The sequence below is a fragment of the Hypanus sabinus genome, chromosome 4 (assembly GCF_030144855.1).
Source record: "Hypanus sabinus isolate sHypSab1 chromosome 4, sHypSab1.hap1, whole genome shotgun sequence".
NCBI lineage: Eukaryota > Metazoa > Chordata > Chondrichthyes > Myliobatiformes > Dasyatidae > Hypanus > Hypanus sabinus.
In genome coordinates this window covers 61,416,385-61,435,310 of record NC_082709.1, presented here as the reverse complement: position 1 = coordinate 61,435,310, position 18,926 = coordinate 61,416,385, and the positions used below count along the sequence as shown (strand labels likewise).

Genomic DNA, 18,926 nt, shown 5'->3' with positions numbered 1-18,926 from the left:
GGAGGGTATGGCCTGTGGGATGGTAGTAGAAAGAGGAGAGGACAGCCTGTGGGATGGTAGTAGAGAGAAGAGAGTACGGCCTGTGGGATGGTAGTAGAGAGAGGAGAGGACAGCCTGTGGGATGGTAGTAGAGAGAGGAGAGGACAGTCTGTGGGATGGTAGTAGAGAGAGGAGAGGACAGCCTGTGGGATGGAAGTAGAGAGAGGAGAGGACAGCCTGTGGGATGGTAGTAGAAAGAGGAGAGTACGGCCTGTGGGATGGTAGTAGAGAGAGGAGAGGACAGCCTGTGGGATGGTAGTAGAGAGAGGAGAGTACGGCCTGTGGGATGGTAGTAGAGAGAGGAGAGGACAGTCTGTGGGATGGTAGTAGAGAGAGGAGAGTACGGCCTGTGGGATGGTAGTAGAGAGAGGAGAGGACAGTCTGTGGGATGGTAGTAGAGAGAGGAGAGGACAGCCTGTGGGATGGTAGTAGAGAGAGGAGAGGACGGCCTGTGGGATGGTAGTAGAGAGAGGAGAGTACGGCCTGTGGGATGGTAGTAGAGAGAGGAGAGGACAGCCTGTGGGACAGTAGTAGAGAGAGGAGGGTATGGCCTGTGGGATGGTAGTAGAGAGAGGAGAGTACGGCCTGTGGGATGGTAGTAGAGAGAGGAGAGTACGGCCTGTGGGATGGTAGTAGAGAGAGGAGAGTATGGCCTTCAGGATGGTAGTAGAGAGAGGAGAGTACGGCCTGTGGGATGGTAGTAGAGAGAGGAGAGGACAGCCTGTGGGATGGTAGTAGAGAGAGGAGAGGACAGCCTGTGGGATGGTAGTAGAGAGAGGAGAGTACGGCCTGGATGATGGTAGAGAGAGGAGAGTATGGCCTGTGGGATAGTGGAAGAGAGAGGAGAGTACAGCCTGTAGGACGGTAGTAGAGAGAGGAGAGTATGGCCTTCAGGATGGTAGTAGAGAGAGGAGAGTATGGCCTTCAGGATGGTAGTAGAGAGAGGAGAGTACGGCCTGTGGGATGGTGGTAGAGAGAGGAGAGGACAGCCTGTGGGATGGTAGTAGAGAGAGGAGAGTACGGCCTTCAGGATGGTAGTAGAGAGAGGAGAGTACGGCCTTCAGGATAGTAGTAGAGAGAGGAGAGTACGGCCTGTAGGATGGTAGTAGAGAGAGGAGAGGACAGCCTATGGGATGGTAGTAGAGAGAGGAGAGTATTGCCTGGATGGTGGTAGAGAGAGGAGAGTACGGCTTATGGGACGGTAGTAGAGAGAGGAGAGTACGGCCTGTGGGATGGTAGTAGAGAGAGGAGAGGACAGTCTGTGGGATGGTAGTAGAAAGAGGAGAGTACGGCCTGTGGGATGGTAGTAGAGAGAGGAGAGGACAGCCTGTGGGATGGTAGTAGAGAGAGGAGAGTACGGCCTGTGGGATGGTAGTAGAGAGAGGAGAGGACAGTCTGTGGGATGGTAGTAGAGAGAGGAGAGTACGGCCTGTGGGATGGTAGTAGAGAGAGGAGAGGACAGTCTGTGGCATGGTAGTAGAGAGAGGAGAGGACAGCCTGTGGGATGGTAGTAGAGAGAGGAGAGGACAGCCTATGGGATGGTAGTAGAGAGAGGAGAGTATGGCCTGGATGGTGGTAGAGAGAGGAGAGTACGGCTTATGGGACGGTAGTAGAGAGAGGAGAGTACGGCCTGTGGGATGGTGGTAGAGAGAGGAGAGTACAGCCTGTGGGATGGTAGTAGAGAGAGGAGAGGACAGCCTGTGAGACAGTAGTAGAGAGAGGAGAGTACGGCCTGTGGGATGGTAGTAGAGCGAGGAGAGGACAGCCTGTGGGATGGTAGTAGAGAGAGGAGAGGACAGCCTGTGAGACAGTAGTAGAGAGAGGAGAGGACAGCCTATGGGATGGTAGTAGAGAGAGGAGAGGACGGTCTGTGGGATGGTAGTAGAGAGAGGAGAGGACAGCCTGTGGGATGGTAGTAGAGAGAGGAGAGGACAGCCTGTGGGATGGTAGTAGAGAGAGGAGAGTACGGCCTGTGGGATGGTAGTAGAGAGAGGAGAGTACGGCCTGTGGGATGGTAGTAGAGAGAGGAGAGGACGGCCTGTGGGATGGTAGTAGAGAGAGGAGGGTACAGCCTGTGGGATGGTAGTAGAGAGAGGAGAGGACAGCCTGTGGGATGGTAGTAGAGAGAGGAGAGGACGGCCTGTGGGACAGTAGTAGAGAGAGGAGGATGTGGCCTGTGGGATGGTAGTAGAGAGAGGAGAGTACGGCCTGTGGGATGGTAGTAGAGAGAGGAGAGTATGGCCTGTGGGATGGTCGTAGAGAGAGGAGAGGACAGCCTGTGGGATGGTAGTAGAGAGAGGATGGTACGGCCTGTGGGATGGTAGTAGAGAGAGGAGAGGACAGCCTGTGGGATGGTAGTAGAGAGAGGAGAGGACGGCCTGTGGGATGGTAGTAGAGAGAGGAGAGGACGGCCTGTGGGATGGTAGTAGAGAGAGGAGGGTATGGCCTGTGGGATGGTAGTAGAGAGAGGAGAGGACGGCCTGTGGGATGGTAGTAGAGAGAGGAGGGTATGGCCTGTGGGATGGTAGTAGAGAGAGGAGAGGACGGCCTGTGGGATGGTAGTAGAGAGAGGAGGGTACGGCCTGTGGGATGGTAGTAGAGAGAGGAGAGGACAGCCTGTGGGATGGTAGTAGAGAGAGGAGAGGACGGCCTGTGGGATGGTAGTAGAGAGAGGAGGGTACGGCCTGTGGGATGGTAGTAGAGAGAGGAGAGGACAGTCTGTGGGCTGGTAGTAGAGAGAGGAGAGGACGGCCTGTGGGATGGTAGTAGAGAGAGGAGAGGACGGCCTGTGGGATGGTAGTAGAGAGAGGAGGGTATGGCCTGTGGGATGGTAGTAGAGAGAGGAGAGGACAGCCTGTGGGATGGTAGTAGAGAGAAGAGAGTACGGCCTGTGGGATGGTAGTAGAGAGAGGAGAGGACAGCCTGTGGGATGGTAGTAGAGAGAGGAGAGTACGGCCTTCAGGATGGTAGTAGAGAGAGGAGAGTACGGCCTTCAGGATAGTAGTAGAGAGAGGAGAGTACGGCCTGTGGGGCAGTAGTAGAGAAAGGAGAGTACGGCCTGTAGGATGGTAGTAGAGAGAGGAGAGGACAGCCTATGGGATGGTAGTAGAGAGAGGAGAGAATGGCCTGGATGGTGGTAGAGAGAGGAGAGTACGGCTTATGGGACGGTAGTAGAGAGAGGAGAGTACGGCCTGTGGGATGGTGGTAGAGAGAGGAGAGTACAGCCTGTAGGATGGTGGTAGAGAGAGGAGAGTATGGCCTTCAGGATGGTAGTAGAGAGAGGAGAGTACGGCCTTCAAGATGGTAGAAGAGAAAGGAGAGTACGGCCTGTAGGATGGTAGTAGAGAGAGGAGAGGACAGCCTGTGGGATGGTGGTAGAGAGAGGAGAGGACAGCCTGTGGGATGGTAGTAGAGAGAGGAGAGGACAGCCTGTGAGACAGTAGTAGAGAGAGGAGAGGACAGCCTGTGGGATGGTAGTAGAGAGAGGAGAGGACAGCCTGTGGGATGGTAGTAGAGAGAGGAGAGGACAGCCTGTGGGATGGTGGTAGAGAGAGGAGAGGACAGCCTGTGGGATGGTAGTAGAGAGAGGAGAGGACAGCCTGTGAGACGGTAGTAGAGAGAGGAGAGGACAGCCTATGGGATGGTAGTAGAGAGAGGAGAGTATGGCCTGGATGGTGGTAGAGAGAGGAGAGTACGGCTTATGGGACGGTAGTAGAGAGAGGAGAGTACGGCCTGTGGGATGGTGGTAGAGAGAGGAGAGTACAGCCTGTGGGATGGTAGTAGAGAGAGGAGAGGACAGCCTGTGAGACAGTAGTAGAGAGAGGAGAGTACGGCCTGTGGGATGGTAGTAGAGCGAGGAGAGGACAGCCTGTGGGATGGTAGTAGAGAGAGGAGAGGACAGCCTGTGAGACAGTAGTAGAGAGAGGAGAGGACAGCCTATGGGATGGTAGTAGAGAGAGGAGAGGACGGTCTGTGGGATGGTAGTAGAGAGAGGAGAGGACAGCCTGTGGGATGGTAGTAGAGAGAGGAGAGGACAGCCTGTGGGATGGTAGTAGAGAGAGGAGAGTACGGCCTGTGGGATGGTAGTAGAGAGAGGAGAGTACGGCCTGTGGGATGGTAGTAGAGAGAGGAGAGGACGGCCTGTGGGATGGTAGTAGAGAGAGGAGGGTACAGCCTGTGGGATGGTAGTAGAGAGAGGAGAGGACAGCCTGTGGGATGGTAGTAGAGAGAGGAGAGGACGGCCTGTGGGACAGTAGTAGAGAGAGGAGGATGTGGCCTGTGGGATGGTAGTAGAGAGAGGAGAGTACGGCCTGTGGGATGGTAGTAGAGAGAGGAGAGTATGGCCTGTGGGATGGTCGTAGAGAGAGGAGAGGACAGCCTGTGGGATGGTAGTAGAGAGAGGATGGTACGGCCTGTGGGATGGTAGTAGAGAGAGGAGAGGACAGCCTGTGGGATGGTAGTAGAGAGAGGAGAGGACGGCCTGTGGGATGGTAGTAGAGAGAGGAGAGGACGGCCTGTGGGATGGTAGTAGAGAGAGGAGGGTATGGCCTGTGGGATGGTAGTAGAGAGAGGAGAGGACGGCCTGTGGGATGGTAGTAGAGAGAGGAGGGTATGGCCTGTGGGATGGTAGTAGAGAGAGGAGAGGACGGCCTGTGGGATGTTAGTAGAGAGAGGAGGGTACGGCCTGTGGGATGGTAGTAGAGAGAGGAGAGGACAGCCTGTGGGATGGTAGTAGAGAGAGGAGAGGACGGCCTGTGGGATGGTAGTAGAGAGAGGAGGGTACGGCCTGTGGGATGGTAGTAGAGAGAGGAGAGGACAGTCTGTGGGCTGGTAGTAGAGAGAGGAGAGGACGGCCTGTGGGATGGTAGTAGAGAGAGGAGAGGACGGCCTGTGGGATGGTAGTAGAGAGAGGAGGGTATGGCCTGTGGGATGGTAGTAGAGAGAGGAGAGGACAGCCTGTGGGATGGTAGTAGAGAGAAGAGAGTACGGCCTGTGGGATGGTAGTAGAGAGAGGAGAGGACAGCCTGTGGGATGGTAGTAGAGAGAGGAGAGTACGGCCTTCAGGATGGTAGTAGAGAGAGGAGAGTACGGCCTTCAGGATAGTAGTAGAGAGAGGAGAGTACGGCCTGTGGGGCAGTAGTAGAGAAAGGAGAGTACGGCCTGTAGGATGGTAGTAGAGAGAGGAGAGGACAGCCTATGGGATGGTAGTAGAGAGAGGAGAGAATGGCCTGGATGGTGGTAGAGAGAGGAGAGTACGGCTTATGGGACGGTAGTAGAGAGAGGAGAGTACGGCCTGTGGGATGGTGGTAGAGAGAGGAGAGTACAGCCTGTAGGATGGTGGTAGAGAGAGGAGAGTATGGCCTTCAGGATGGTAGTAGAGAGAGGAGAGTACGGCCTTCAAGATGGTAGAAGAGAAAGGAGAGTACGGCCTGTAGGATGGTAGTAGAGAGAGGAGAGGACAGCCTGTGGGATGGTGGTAGAGAGAGGAGAGGACAGCCTGTGGGATGGTAGTAGAGAGAGGAGAGGACAGCCTGTGAGACAGTAGTAGAGAGAGGAGAGGACAGCCTGTGGGATGGTAGTAGAGAGAGGAGAGGACAGCCTATGGGATGGTAGTAGAGAGAGGAGAGTACGGCCTTCAGGATGGTAGTAGAGAGGGGAGAGTACGGCCTTCAGGATAGTAGTAGAGAGAGGAGAGTACGGCCTGTGGGGCAGTAGTAGAGAAAGGAGAGTACGGCCTGTAGGATGGTAGTAGAGAGAGGAGAGGACAGCCTATGGGATGGTAGTAGAGAGAGAAGAGTATGGCCTGGATGGTGGTAGAGAGAGGAGAGTACGGCTTATGGGACGGTAGTAGAGAGAGGAGAGTACGGCCTGTGGGATGGTGGTAGAGAGAGGAGAGTACAGCCTGTAGGATGGTGGTAGAGAGAGGAGAGTATGGCCTTCAGGATGGTAGTAGAGAGAGGAGAATACGGCCTTCAAGATGGTAGAAGAGAAAGGAGAGTACGGCCTGTAGGATGGTAGTAGAGAGAGGAGAGGACAGCCTGTGGGATGGTGGTAGAGAGAGGAGAGGACAGCCTGTGGGATGGTAGTAGAGAGAGGAGAGGACAGCCTGTGAGACAGTAGTAGAGAGAGGAGAGGACAGCCTGTGCGATGGTAGTAGAGAGAGGAGAGGACAGCCTGTGGGATGGTAGTAGAGAGAGGAGAGGACAGCCTGTGGGATGGTGGTAGAGAGAGGAGAGGACAGCCTGTGGGATGGTAGTAGAGAGAGGAGAGGACAGCCTGTGAGACGGTAGTAGAGAGAGGAGAGGACAGCCTGTGGGATGGTAGTAGAGAGAGGAGAGGACAGCCTATGGGATGGTAGTAGAGAGAGGAGAGTATGGCCTTCAGGATGGTAGTAGAGAGGGGAGAGTACGGCCTTCAGGATAGTAGTAGAGAGAGGAGAGTACGGCCTGTGGGGCAGTAGTAGAGAAAGGAGAGTACGGCCTGTAGGATGGTAGTAGAGAGAGGAGAGGACAGCCTATGGGATGGTAGTAGAGAGAGAAGAGTATGGCCTGGATGGTGGTAGAGAGAGGAGAGTACGGCTTATGGGACGGTAGTAGAGAGAGGAGAGTACGGCCTGTGGGATGGTGGTAGAGAGAGGAGAGTACAGCCTGTAGGATGGTGGTAGAGAGAGGAGAGTATGGCCTTCAGGATGGTAGTAGAGAGAGGAGAGTACGGCCTTCAAGATGGTAGAAGAGAAAGGAGAGTACGGCCTGTAGGATGGTAGTAGAGAGAGGAGAGGACAGCCTGTGGGATGGTGGTAGAGAGAGGAGAGGACAGCCTGTGGGATGGTAGTAGAGAGAGGAGAGGACAGCCTGTGAGACAGTAGTAGAGAGAGGAGAGGACAGCCTGTGCGATGGTAGTAGAGAGAGGAGAGGACAGCCTGTGGGATGGTAGTAGAGAGAGGAGAGGACAGCCTGTGGGATGGTGGTAGAGAGAGGAGAGGACAGCCTGTGGGATGGTAGTAGAGAGAGGAGAGGACAGCCTGTGAGACGGTAGTAGAGAGAGGAGAGGACAGCCTGTGGGATGGTAGTAGAGAGAGGAGAGGACAGCCTATGGGATGGTAGTAGAGAGAGGAGAGTATGGCCTGGATAGCGGTAGAGAGAGGAGAGTACGGCTTACGGGACGGTAGTAGAGAGAGGAGAGTACGGCCTGTGGGATGGTGGTAGAGAGAGGAGAGTACAGCCTGTAGGATGGTGGTAGAGAGAGGAGAGTATGGCCTTCAGGATGGTAGTAGAGAGAGGAGAGTACGGCCTTCAAGATGGTAGAAGAGAAAGGAGAGTACGGCCTGTAGGATGGTAGTAGAGAGAGGAGAGGACAGCCTGTGGGATGGTGGTAGAGAGAGGAGAGGACAGCCTGTGGGATGGTAGTAGAGAGAGGAGAGGACAGTCTGTGAGACAGTAGTAGAGAGAGGAGAGGACAGCCTGTGGGATGGTAGTAGAGAGAGGAGAGGACAGCCTGTGGGATGGTAGTAGAGAGAGGAGAGGACAGCCTGTGGGATGGTGGTAGAGAGAGGAGAGGACAGCCTGTGGGATGGTAGTAGAGAGGACAGCCTGTGAGACAGTAGTAGAGAGAGGAGAGTACGGCCTGTGGGATGTTAGTAGAGAGAGGAGAGGACGGCCTGTGGGATGGTAGTAGAGAGAGGAGAGGACGGCCTGTGGGATGGTAGTAGAGAGAGGAGGGTATGGCCTGTGGGATGGTAGTAGAGAGAGGAGAGGACAGCCTGTGGGATGGTAGTAGAGAGAGGAGAGTACGGCCTGTGGGATGGTAGTAGAGAGAGGAGAGGACGGCCTGTGGGATGGTAGTAGAGAGAGGAGAGGACAGTCTGTGGGATGGTAGTAGAGAGAGGAGAGGACAGCCTGTGGGATGGTAGTAGAGAGAGGAGAGGACAGTCTGTGGGATGGTAGTAGAGAGAGGAGAGGACAGCCTGTGGGATGGTAGTAGAGAGAGGAGAGGGCAGCCTGTGGGATGGTAGTAGAGAGAGGAGAGTACGGCCTGTGGGATGGTAGTAGAGAGAAGAGAGGACAGCCTGTGGGATGGTAGTAGAGAGAGGAGAGGACAGCCTGTGGGATGGTAGTAGAGAGAGGAGAGTACGGCCTGTGGGATGGTAGTAGAGAGAGGAGAGGACAGCCTGTGGGATGGTAGTAGAGAGAGGAGAGTACAGCCTGTGGGATGGTAGTAGAGAGAGGAGAGGACAGTCTGTGGGATGGTAGTAGAGAGAGGAGAGGACAGCCTGTGGGATGGTAGTAGAGAGAGGAGAGGACAGCCTGTGGGATGGTAGTAGAGAGAGGAGAGTACGGCCTGTGGGATGGTAGTAGAGAGAGAGAGGACAGCCTGTGGGTCGGTAGTAGAGAGAGGAGGGTATGGCCTGTGGGATGGTAGTAGAGAGAGGAGAGGACAGCCTGTGGGACAGTAGTAGAGAGAGGAGAGGACGGCCTGAGGGATGGTAGTAGAGAGAGGAGAGGACAGCCTGTGGGATGGTAGTAGAGAGAGGAGAGGACGGCCTGTGGGATGGTAGTAGAGAGAGGAGAGGACGGCCTGTGGGATGGTAGTAGAGAGAGGAGAGGACGGCCTGTGGGACGGTAGTAGAGAGAGGAGAGGACGGCCTGTGGGACAGTAGTAGAGAGAGGAGGGTGTGGCCTGTGGGATGGTAGTAGAGAGAGGAGAGGACAGACTGTGGGACAGTAGTAGAGAGAGGAGAGGACAGTCTGTGGGCTGGTAGAAGAGAAAGGAGAGTACGGCCTGTGGGATGGTAGTAGAGAGAGGAGAGGACGGCCTGTGGGATGGTAGTAGAGAGAGGAGGGTACAGCCTGTGGGATGGTAGTAGAGAGAGGAGAGGACAGCCTGTGGGATGGTAGTAGAGAGAGGAGAGGACGGCCTGTGGGACAGTAGTAGAGAGAGGAGGATGTGGCCTGTGGGATGGTAGTAGAGAGAGGAGAGTACGGCCTGTGGGATGGTAGTAGAGAGAGGAGAGTATGGCCTGTGGGATGGTCGTAGAGAGAGGAGAGGACAGCCTGTGGGATGGTAGTAGAGAGAGGATGGTACGGCCTGTGGGATGGTAGTAGAGAGAGGAGAGGACAGCCTGTGGGATGGTAGTAGAGAGAGGAGAGGACGGCCTGTGGGATGGTAGTAGAGAGAGGAGAGGACGGCCTGTGGGATGGTAGTAGAGAGAGGAGGGTATGGCCTGTGGGATGGTAGTAGAGAGAGGAGAGGACGGCCTGTGGGATGGTAGTAGAGAGAGGAGGGTATGGCCTGTGGGATGGTAGTAGAGAGAGGAGAGGACGGCCTGTGGGATGTTAGTAGAGAGAGGAGGGTACGGCCTGTGGGATGGTAGTAGAGAGAGGAGAGGACAGCCTGTGGGATGGTAGTAGAGAGAGGAGAGGACGGCCTGTGGGATGGTAGTAGAGAGAGGAGGGTACGGCCTGTGGGATGGTAGTAGAGAGAGGAGAGGACAGTCTGTGGGCTGGTAGTAGAGAGAGGAGAGGACGGCCTGTGGGATGGTAGTAGAGAGAGGAGAGGACGGCCTGTGGGATGGTAGTAGAGAGAGGAGGGTATGGCCTGTGGGATGGTAGTAGAGAGAGGAGAGGACAGCCTGTGGGATGGTAGTAGAGAGAAGAGAGTACGGCCTGTGGGATGGTAGTAGAGAGAGGAGAGGACAGCCTGTGGGATGGTAGTAGAGAGAGGAGAGTACGGCCTTCAGGATGGTAGTAGAGAGAGGAGAGTACGGCCTTCAGGATAGTAGTAGAGAGAGGAGAGTACGGCCTGTGGGGCAGTAGTAGAGAAAGGAGAGTACGGCCTGTAGGATGGTAGTAGAGAGAGGAGAGGACAGCCTATGGGATGGTAGTAGAGAGAGGAGAGAATGGCCTGGATGGTGGTAGAGAGAGGAGAGTACGGCTTATGGGACGGTAGTAGAGAGAGGAGAGTACGGCCTGTGGGATGGTGGTAGAGAGAGGAGAGTACAGCCTGTAGGATGGTGGTAGAGAGAGGAGAGTATGGCCTTCAGGATGGTAGTAGAGAGAGGAGAGTACGGCCTTCAAGATGGTAGAAGAGAAAGGAGAGTACGGCCTGTAGGATGGTAGTAGAGAGAGGAGAGGACAGCCTGTGGGATGGTGGTAGAGAGAGGAGAGGACAGCCTGTGGGATGGTAGTAGAGAGAGGAGAGGACAGCCTGTGAGACAGTAGTAGAGAGAGGAGAGGACAGCCTGTGGGATGGTAGTAGAGAGAGGAGAGGACAGCCTGTGGGATGGTAGTAGAGAGAGGAGAGGACAGCCTGTGGGATGGTGGTAGAGAGAGGAGAGGACAGCCTGTGGGATGGTAGTAGAGAGAGGAGAGGACAGCCTGTGAGACGGTAGTAGAGAGAGGAGAGGACAGCCTGTGGGATGGTAGTAGAGAGAGGAGAGGACAGCCTATGGGATGGTAGTAGAGAGAGGAGAGTACGGCCTTCAGGATGGTAGTAGAGAGGGGAGAGTACGGCCTTCAGGATAGTAGTAGAGAGAGGAGAGTACGGCCTGTGGGGCAGTAGTAGAGAAAGGAGAGTACGGCCTGTAGGATGGTAGTAGAGAGAGGAGAGGACAGCCTATGGGATGGTAGTAGAGAGAGAAGAGTATGGCCTGGATGGTGGTAGAGAGAGGAGAGTACGGCTTATGGGACGGTAGTAGAGAGTGGAGAGTACGGCCTGTGGGATGGTGGTAGAGAGAGGAGAGTACAGCCTGTAGGATGGTGGTAGAGAGAGGAGAGTATGGCCTTCAGGATGGTAGTAGAGAGAGGAGAGTACGGCCTTCAAGATGGTAGAAGAGAAAGGAGAGTACGGCCTGTAGGATGGTAGTAGAGAGAGGAGAGGACAGCCTGTGGGATGGTGGTAGAGAGAGGAGAGGACAGCCTGTGGGATGGTAGTAGAGAGAGGAGAGGACAGCCTGTGAGACAGTAGTAGAGAGAGGAGAGGACAGCCTGTGGGATGGTAGTAGAGAGAGGAGAGGACAGCCTGTGGGATGGTAGTAGAGAGAGGAGAGGACAGCCTGTGGGATGGTGGTAGAGAGAGGAGAGGACAGCCTGTGGGATGGTAGTAGAGAGAGGAGAGGACAGCCTGTGAGACGGTAGTAGAGAGAGGAGAGGACAGCCTGTGGGATGGTAGTAGAGAGAGGAGAGGACAGCCTATGGGATGGTAGTAGAGAGAGGAGAGTATGGCCTGGATAGCGGTAGAGAGAGGAGAGTACGGCTTACGGGACGGTAGTAGAGAGAGGAGAGTACGGCCTGTGGGATGGTGGTAGAGAGAGGAGAGTACAGCCTGTAGGATGGTGGTAGAGAGAGGAGAGTATGGCCTTCAGGATGGTAGTAGAGAGAGGAGAGTACGGCCTTCAAGATGGTAGAAGAGAAAGGAGAGTACGGCCTGTAGGATGGTAGTAGAGAGAGGAGAGGACAGCCTGTGGGATGGTGGTAGAGAGAGGAGAGGACAGCCTGTGGGATGGTAGTAGAGAGAGGAGAGGACAGTCTGTGAGACAGTAGTAGAGAGAGGAGAGGACAGCCTGTGGGATGGTAGTAGAGAGAGGAGAGGACAGCCTGTGGGATGGTAGTAGAGAGAGGAGAGGACAGCCTGTGGGATGGTGGTAGAGAGAGGAGAGGACAGCCTGTGGGATGGTAGTAGAGAGGACAGCCTGTGAGACAGTAGTAGAGAGAGGAGAGTACGGCCTGTGGGATGTTAGTAGAGAGAGGAGAGGACGGCCTGTGGGATGGTAGTAGAGAGAGGAGAGGACGGCCTGTGGGATGGTAGTAGAGAGAGGAGGGTATGGCCTGTGGGATGGTAGTAGAGAGAGGAGAGGACAGCCTGTGGGATGGTAGTAGAGAGAGGAGAGTACGGCCTGTGGGATGGTAGTAGAGAGAGGAGAGGACGGCCTGTGGGATGGTAGTAGAGAGAGGAGAGGACAGTCTGTGGGATGGTAGTAGAGAGAGGAGAGGACAGCCTGTGGGATGGTAGTAGAGAGAGGAGAGGACAGTCTGTGGGATGGTAGTAGAGAGAGGAGAGGACAGCCTGTGGGATGGTAGTAGAGAGAGGAGAGGGCAGCCTGTGGGATGGTAGTAGAGAGAGGAGAGTACGGCCTGTGGGATGGTAGTAGAGAGAGGAGAGGACAGTCTGTGGGATGGTAGTAGAGAGAGGAGAGGACAGCCTGTGGGATGGTAGTAGAGAGAGGAGAGGACAGCCTGTGGGATGGTAGTAGAGAGAGGAGAGTACGGCCTGTGGGATGGTAGTAGAGAGAGAGAGGACAGCCTGTGGGTCGGTAGTAGAGAGAGGAGGGTATGGCCTGTGGGATGGTAGTAGAGAGAGGAGAGGACAGCCTGTGGGACAGTAGTAGAGAGAGGAGAGGACGGCCTGAGGGATGGTAGTAGAGAGAGGAGAGGACAGCCTGTGGGATGGTAGTAGAGAGAGGAGAGGACGGCCTGTGGGATGGTAGTAGAGAGAGGAGAGGACGGCCTGTGGGATGGTAGTAGAGAGAGGAGAGGACGGCCTGTGGGACGGTAGTAGAGAGAGGAGAGGACGGCCTGTGGGACAGTAGTAGAGAGAGGAGGGTGTGGCCTGTGGGATGGTAGTAGAGAGAGGAGAGGACAGACTGTGGGACAGTAGTAGAGAGAGGAGAGGACAGCCTGTGGGATGGTAGTAGAGAGAGGAGAGGACAGTCTGTGGGACAGTTGTAGAGAGAGGAGGGTGTGGCCTGTGGGATGGTAGTAGAGAGAGGAGAGGACAGCCTGTGGGACAGTAGTAGAGAGAGGAGAGGACAGCCTGTGGGATGGTAGTAGAGAGAGGAGAGGACAGCCTGTGGGATGGTAGTAGAGAGAGGAGAGGACAGCCTGTGGGATGGTAGTAGAGAGAGGAGAGGACAGCCTGTGGGACAGTAGTAGAGAGAGGAGGGTGTGGCCTGTGGGATGGTAGTAGAGAGAGGAGAGTATGGCCTGTGGGATGGTAGTAGAGAGAGGAGAGTATGGCCTGTAGGATGGTAGTAGAGAGAGGAGAGGACAGCCTGTGGGATGGTGGTAGAGAGAGGAGAGTACGGCCTGTGGGATGGTAGTAGAGAGAGGAGAGTATGGCCTGTAGGATGGTAGTAGAGAGAGGAGAGGACAGCCTGTGGGATGGTGGTAGAGAGAGGAGAGTACGGCCTGTGGGATGGTAGTAGAGAGAGGAGAGGACAGCCTGTGGGATGGTAGTAGAGAGAGGAGGGTATGGCCTGTGGGATGGTAGTAGAGAGAGGAGAGGACAGCCTGTGGGATGGTAGTAGAGAGAGGAGAGGACGGCCTGTGGGATGGTAGTAGAGAGAGGAGAGGACAGCCTGTGGGATGGTAGTAGAGAGAGGAGAGGACAGCCTGTGGGATGGTAGTAGATAGAGGAGAGGACGGCCTGTGGGATGGTAGTAGAGAGAGGAGGGTGTGGCCTGTGGGATGGTAGTAGAGAGAGGAGAGTACGGCCTGTGGGATGTAGTAGAGAGAGGAGAGGACAGTCTGTGGGATGGTAGTACAGAGAGGAGAGTACGGCCTGTGGGATGGTAGTAGAGAGAGGAGAGGACAGCCTGTGGGACAGTAGTAGAGAGAGGAGGGTATGGCCTGTGGGATGGTAGTAGAGAGAGGAGAGGACAGCCTATGGGATGGTAGTAGAGAGAGGAGAGGACAGCCTGCAGGACAGTAATAGAGGATAGTATGGCCTGGATTTGTGAGGGTGCTTGATGATAGATTATTTCTCCATTTCTAACAGTGTCAGGAAACGTAGAGGAGGCTTAACCCCGATGCAGAGACCATTCATCTTAGAACAGTAACTTTAATAATGCACTACAAAATAACAAGCCACAAGGGGTTAAGGGGTAATGGGGAACAGAAGTCAAACCCAACAGGCAATGAGGTAAACTTTAGGCAGGGAGAGTGAAAGTTAGGAGCAGCTGGCTGGTTCGATGTGTGAACAAGGACCTTGGATGAAAACGTGGGCTAAATAGGCTGCAGGTGACTCTTGTGAGCTGGGTGGAAACTGGTGGGTGCCTGCATATACAGGCCTGAGACACAGCAATCAGCAACACCAGGGACAGATGAAATTATGTCCCCCGACCTGAGATAGGGATAACTATATTTGGGCAGCCCAGCAGGGAGAGATGGTCGGTATATATTCAAGCTCAGCACAGTGCAGTGGGAAAGACCGAACATGAAAACATACACACCGGAAATAAGAAACGAAACTTCAAGTGCAGATGATGCTGGAAACACTCAACAGATCGAGCAGCATCTGTAGATAGACAAACAGAAACATTACCATAGAAACAATAGGTCGGTAGAAAAGGAGCTGTTGGAGGAAATCAGCGGGTCAGGCAGCGTCAACATAGGGAAACAAATCGAGACTTGATTCACCATCTTTCCAAACATGCCGCCCCGGCTTGCTGAGTGTTGCCTCTGGTTGTGATTCAGATTTCTAGTATCTGCCAGGCTGGATTTTCAAATGCCAGTGTCCTCTGAGAAAGATCTTCCCGTGTCGTGGGGGGAGTCTGAGATTAGGGAACAGGACAGAGTGAGAACGTTTGCCCATGGAATAATCTTTCGCCCCTCCCTCCCTGGTTCAAGTAGACGCGTACATTAGATTTGAATTAACGACACCCAGCCGTTTATTTCCGTAAGAACTTCGATTTGTGACTTTTGGTTAACCAGGCAATAGGACCCAGGGGAATTCCACAGCCCGGGCCAGAGAGAGTTAATACTTTTCGCCCGCCTCTCTGCCTCCCCCCTCGCGGCTCCCTTTCTCTCCCCCCACCCCCTCAAATACTCGTTGTTCTTAAGTCAGCTGTTCAGCCACGGCTGGGAAAATACAAGTCCCACATTTCTGCCGGTTACTGCTTTGTGCGAACAGCCGTGGCCATGCATGGGAGGTGAGTGTCCCTGTCTTTCACCAGCTAGGAAAACTGACCCCGACTCGAAAAACAACCAACTAAAACAAGAACTTTTTGCGTGTATTTCTAACTTTTTCCCCGCTTCACTCTTCACAGGTGTCTACTGCAGTGGAAGTCAACGATCTTCATCGTTTTGTTCCTCGGTGTTCTAACAGCGTCCCAGGATCCAGGTGAAGTGTGTGTGCGCGCAGGAAACGGGGTGAATTGTTTAACCAGGTTGCTTTTGATCTGTATGTCCTTCTTTGCAAAGAATCGGTGTACTAAGGTAATGAGTTATGTGGCTTTGCAAGTTTTGGGGATCAGCGGAGAGCTTTCGTTCGGCAATGTGTGTTTTCGGGGTCTGGAACTTGGTGCCTGTTTCGGAAATTGGGTAAGGAGGCTTGAATAAATCGACATGCCCCCGTTACCCGTTCGGGGCATTCTCACGCTGGCGTAAACTTTGAGAAGGTTGCGGGATAACGGGAGTACGCGAGAGAATCCGGTTCTCGGAGGAACTGCCTGGCGGGGTGCGTTTGAAATGACCCGTGTGTCTCAGCGTTGGCTTGGGGTCGCTTTGATTTATTCGGGAGGCACGGGACAGAAACGCCGCTGTGGTTTCTGCTGGTGTTTCTCCTTCACTTCAAACTATTCTCGGATATCTGCTGACCTTACCTTCCTCTTCAATGCTGCTGTTCTTTAGACTAGTCCTTGTGTGGTGAACACGGCAATCTCTCTCGAAAGATAAATTTCTCAGAGGCCAAAGTTGTTGGATCATCTCCCTCCCCGTGACACGATCTGAAAGGGCTTTATCAAGTAATCCTTCGACCTTATCTAGTGATGGGGCCCAGGTATCCGTAACCTTCAAAGATGTGTGTCATCTCAACCCTGGTCTGATCTCTGTAGAAATTGTCCAGGCCCTCGGATTCCTTTCGCTGAGTTTTAGTTGTTGCCTCCATGTGTGTGCTGGTACTGTGTGGATCTGTGGTGGGCTGTCTGTCTTGCTTTGGATGTCTGGCAAGAAAAAGCCCTGGATCTCCAGTGATGCTGGAGTGTGTGAGTTCATGAAACATCACAGAAACAGGCCCTTTAGCCCACTGCAAACACACTGACCATTGTTGTTACCTGTACTAGCCTCATTTACCTTCATTTAGTCATTTAGCTTTAGCAATCCAATTGCTGGTTTTAAAAGTTGTGGGATTAAATCTATTAATTGTGACACCATTGTGATGCAGGGGTTGAAAAGTAACAGAAATGGAACCCCAGGAGCAGGAGTCAGGTAGTGACTAGGTATCCGGGTGTTGTTTGGATAGGAGTATTTAGTGAGAGCCCACTTGTCCAAACCCCAGCAGCTCTGCCCTAGAGGTCCCCGTTCACCCCTCCTCACAAGTGAGCAGATGAAGATGAGGGGCAGCAGATTGAGGTGCTGCTTTGCGTGTGACATCTGCCTGCCGAAGAGTGCATCAAAGGAGGCAGTCCCTCCCAAAGTCAAAAGGTGGTGGACTCGAGGCACAATAAAAGGCTGACAATGTAGTGGGGAGTGTATTGTCATCGCAGCCTGTCAGCTGGGATATGCAGTGCCACTTCACCCTCCGGCACATTAAAGATACCCTGCCTGTTACTTTGGGAGAAGATCACTGGACTTTTACCTCAAAATTAAATTTTCAAGCACAAGCAGAAAACAGATTTTACAGTCATAGAATGAAAACAGGCCCTTCATCCCACCAAGTCCCTGATGACCATCAGCCACCCATTTCCACTAACCCCATTAGAATCAGGATCAGGTTTGATATCACCGGCATGCGTTGTGTAGTTTGTTAACTTTGCGCCAGCAGTACAATGCAATACATATAGAGAAAAAATAGTGAATTACGCCAAGTAATTATGTGTATTAAATAACACATTGTATGTGTGTTAGTTAAATAAGTAGTGCAAAAATAGAAATAAAAAAGTAATGTGGTAGTTGATAGTTCATTCAGAAATCAGATGGCAGAGGGGAAGAAGCTGTTTCTGATTTTCTGAGTGTGAGCCTTCAGGCTTCTCTACCTCCTTCCTGAAGGTAGCAATGAGGACAGGGCATATCCTGGGTGATGGGGTGATAGACACACCATTGAAGCCATTCAAGCACTGCTCCTTGAAGATGTCCTGGAAACTGTGGAGGCCAGTGCCGATGATGGAGCTGACTGATTTTACAACTTTCTGCAGCTTACTTTGATCTGTGATCCTGTGCAGGCCCCTTCCCCTCCCCAAACCAAACAATGATGCAGCCAGTTAGAAAGCTCTCCATGTAGAAATCTGTAGAAATTTGTGTGAATGTTTTTAGTAATATACCAATTCTCCTCAAACTCCTAATGAAATATAGCCACCGTCTTCCCTTCTTTACAGCTCCATCATGGGTGTAGAGAGAGTAGAGCAAAGGGCATAGCATATATCCCTGAGGTGCACCAGTGTAGATTATCACCAGTTAGAGATGTTTCTTCCCAATCCGCACAGATTGTGGTCTTCTGATGAGGAAGTTGAAGATCCAGTTGCAGTTTTTATTCTCCCCACATAGATGTGATTCCCCCCCCACCACAATTCTACTAGTTGCCTATACACCAGGGGTTACCTCACAATGGCCAATTAACCTTCCAACCTGTATATTTTGGGATGTGGGCGAATACTCATGGGGTCGGAGAACCTGTTGGATTGAACCCAGATCTCTGGGATTCGGGGGCAGCGGTCTACTAACAGTAGCTCGATGACACTTTTATCTGGCCCTTTAACTCATTGCTACTCGGAGGATCCTGCAGTGTGGAAATTATTTCTGCCTCCTTAGTAACAGCACTTGAAGCACTTCATTGGCATTGAAATATCAAAACGATGAATGACTGTACTGGCTCAGTCTCTTACAGAGGACTAGCTTTCCCTGGTGCTCCCCTGACCAGTGCACTGGCTGCCTGTAGTTGATCATTAAATGAGGGGTGTTGCGGTGTGCAGATTTCCCTTGGTTTTTCCTTCACCACACTTTCAGAGGGTGGAAGGCAGTTGCCTGACAAAGTCACAGTGTAATCTCTCTGTGTGGCAGAGCATGAGACAGTATAGTGGAAAGTGGTGACAATCTTACCATAGGATGAGTGTTGACAGTGAGTGGGTTTGAGGGCCATGTAGCTCATGCAGGATATATTGGGAATTTGTTTATTTTAAACGTATTCTTTATTCATACTATACACAGGAATTGAATTGCAATCTTTCTCAACATTATACTGTCAGATCTATGGATTCTATTACAAATGCCATGCGCATTTCCTCCCAAAACAACAAATTTCATGACGTCTGTCAGTGATAATAAAACAGAATTCTGAAATGTTTGAGAGCCAACTTGCATGGGAATGATGAGGAATACTCTGATACAGGTGTACCTGGTATTTTGACTTGGGAAAAGTTTTGTGTGTGTTGTTAGAGTAGGGTGGGGAGAGAATGGTGAATCATTTATAAAGACACTAATTTCATCTAAGAATCTGATTCAGCAATAATTTATTTTCATGTGCTGACAACATCTAACATCAGATCAAATATTGGAACAGGCTTCAAGACTTGTGGTTTGAAGGAAGGTGGAGAATGGTGTTGATGGTACTGCTACCAGTGACGGGAGCAAGAAAAATGGGGGTGTAGTGAAAGTAAAAATATGCACAACAGGAACTTATTGGGTCAAGCAGCATGGTGGGGGTGGGGGGGGGGGGGTGGTAGGAATTGTCGACATTGACGATTCATTTCCCTCCCACAGATGCTTGACCCACTGGGTTTCTTCAGCAGGTGTTCAGCTGCTCCAGATTCCAGCGTCTGGATTCTCGGTAGATATCGGCAGATTCTGCAGTGTTGTAGGCGGGCAGGTAGTTTGAGAAAGGGAGTGGCATGTGAGGGTGGTGATTTTTGCAATGAAGGCATCGCCGTTGTCAGCTGGCAAACTTGGAAGGTGAAAGGTGAA

At 52.8% G+C, this 18,926-nt stretch overlaps 1 protein-coding gene and 1 long non-coding RNA gene across 4 annotated transcripts in view; one reads left to right on the top strand and one right to left on the bottom strand.

Annotated features, from left to right (window-relative positions):
- The window catches only part of LOC132392815 (uncharacterized), a 77,569-nt gene extending 59,826 nt beyond the window's left edge, over positions 1-17,743 (bottom strand). For 2 of the 3 annotated variants that reach the window (XR_009511661.1, XR_009511659.1), the window contains exons 1-3: positions 15,635-17,743; positions 14,451-14,584; positions 14,264-14,328 (exon numbers count right to left, since the gene is read on the bottom strand). This is a non-coding gene — a long non-coding RNA (uncharacterized LOC132392815). Of the gene's footprint in view, positions 1-14,263; positions 14,329-14,450; positions 14,585-15,054; positions 15,155-15,634 lie in introns of those variants that run through there. The other variant, XR_009511660.1, reaches the window with a different exon arrangement.
- The window catches only part of LOC132392814 (collagen alpha-1(XVIII) chain-like), a 269,811-nt gene continuing 265,699 nt past the window's right edge, over positions 14,815-18,926 (top strand). The window contains exons 1-2 of the mRNA XM_059967218.1: positions 14,815-14,962; positions 15,080-15,153. Of these exons, the coding sequence (XP_059823201.1) occupies positions 14,952-14,962; positions 15,080-15,153 (85 nt within the window). The 5' untranslated portion in view covers positions 14,815-14,951. The remainder of the gene's footprint in view (positions 14,963-15,079; positions 15,154-18,926) is intronic.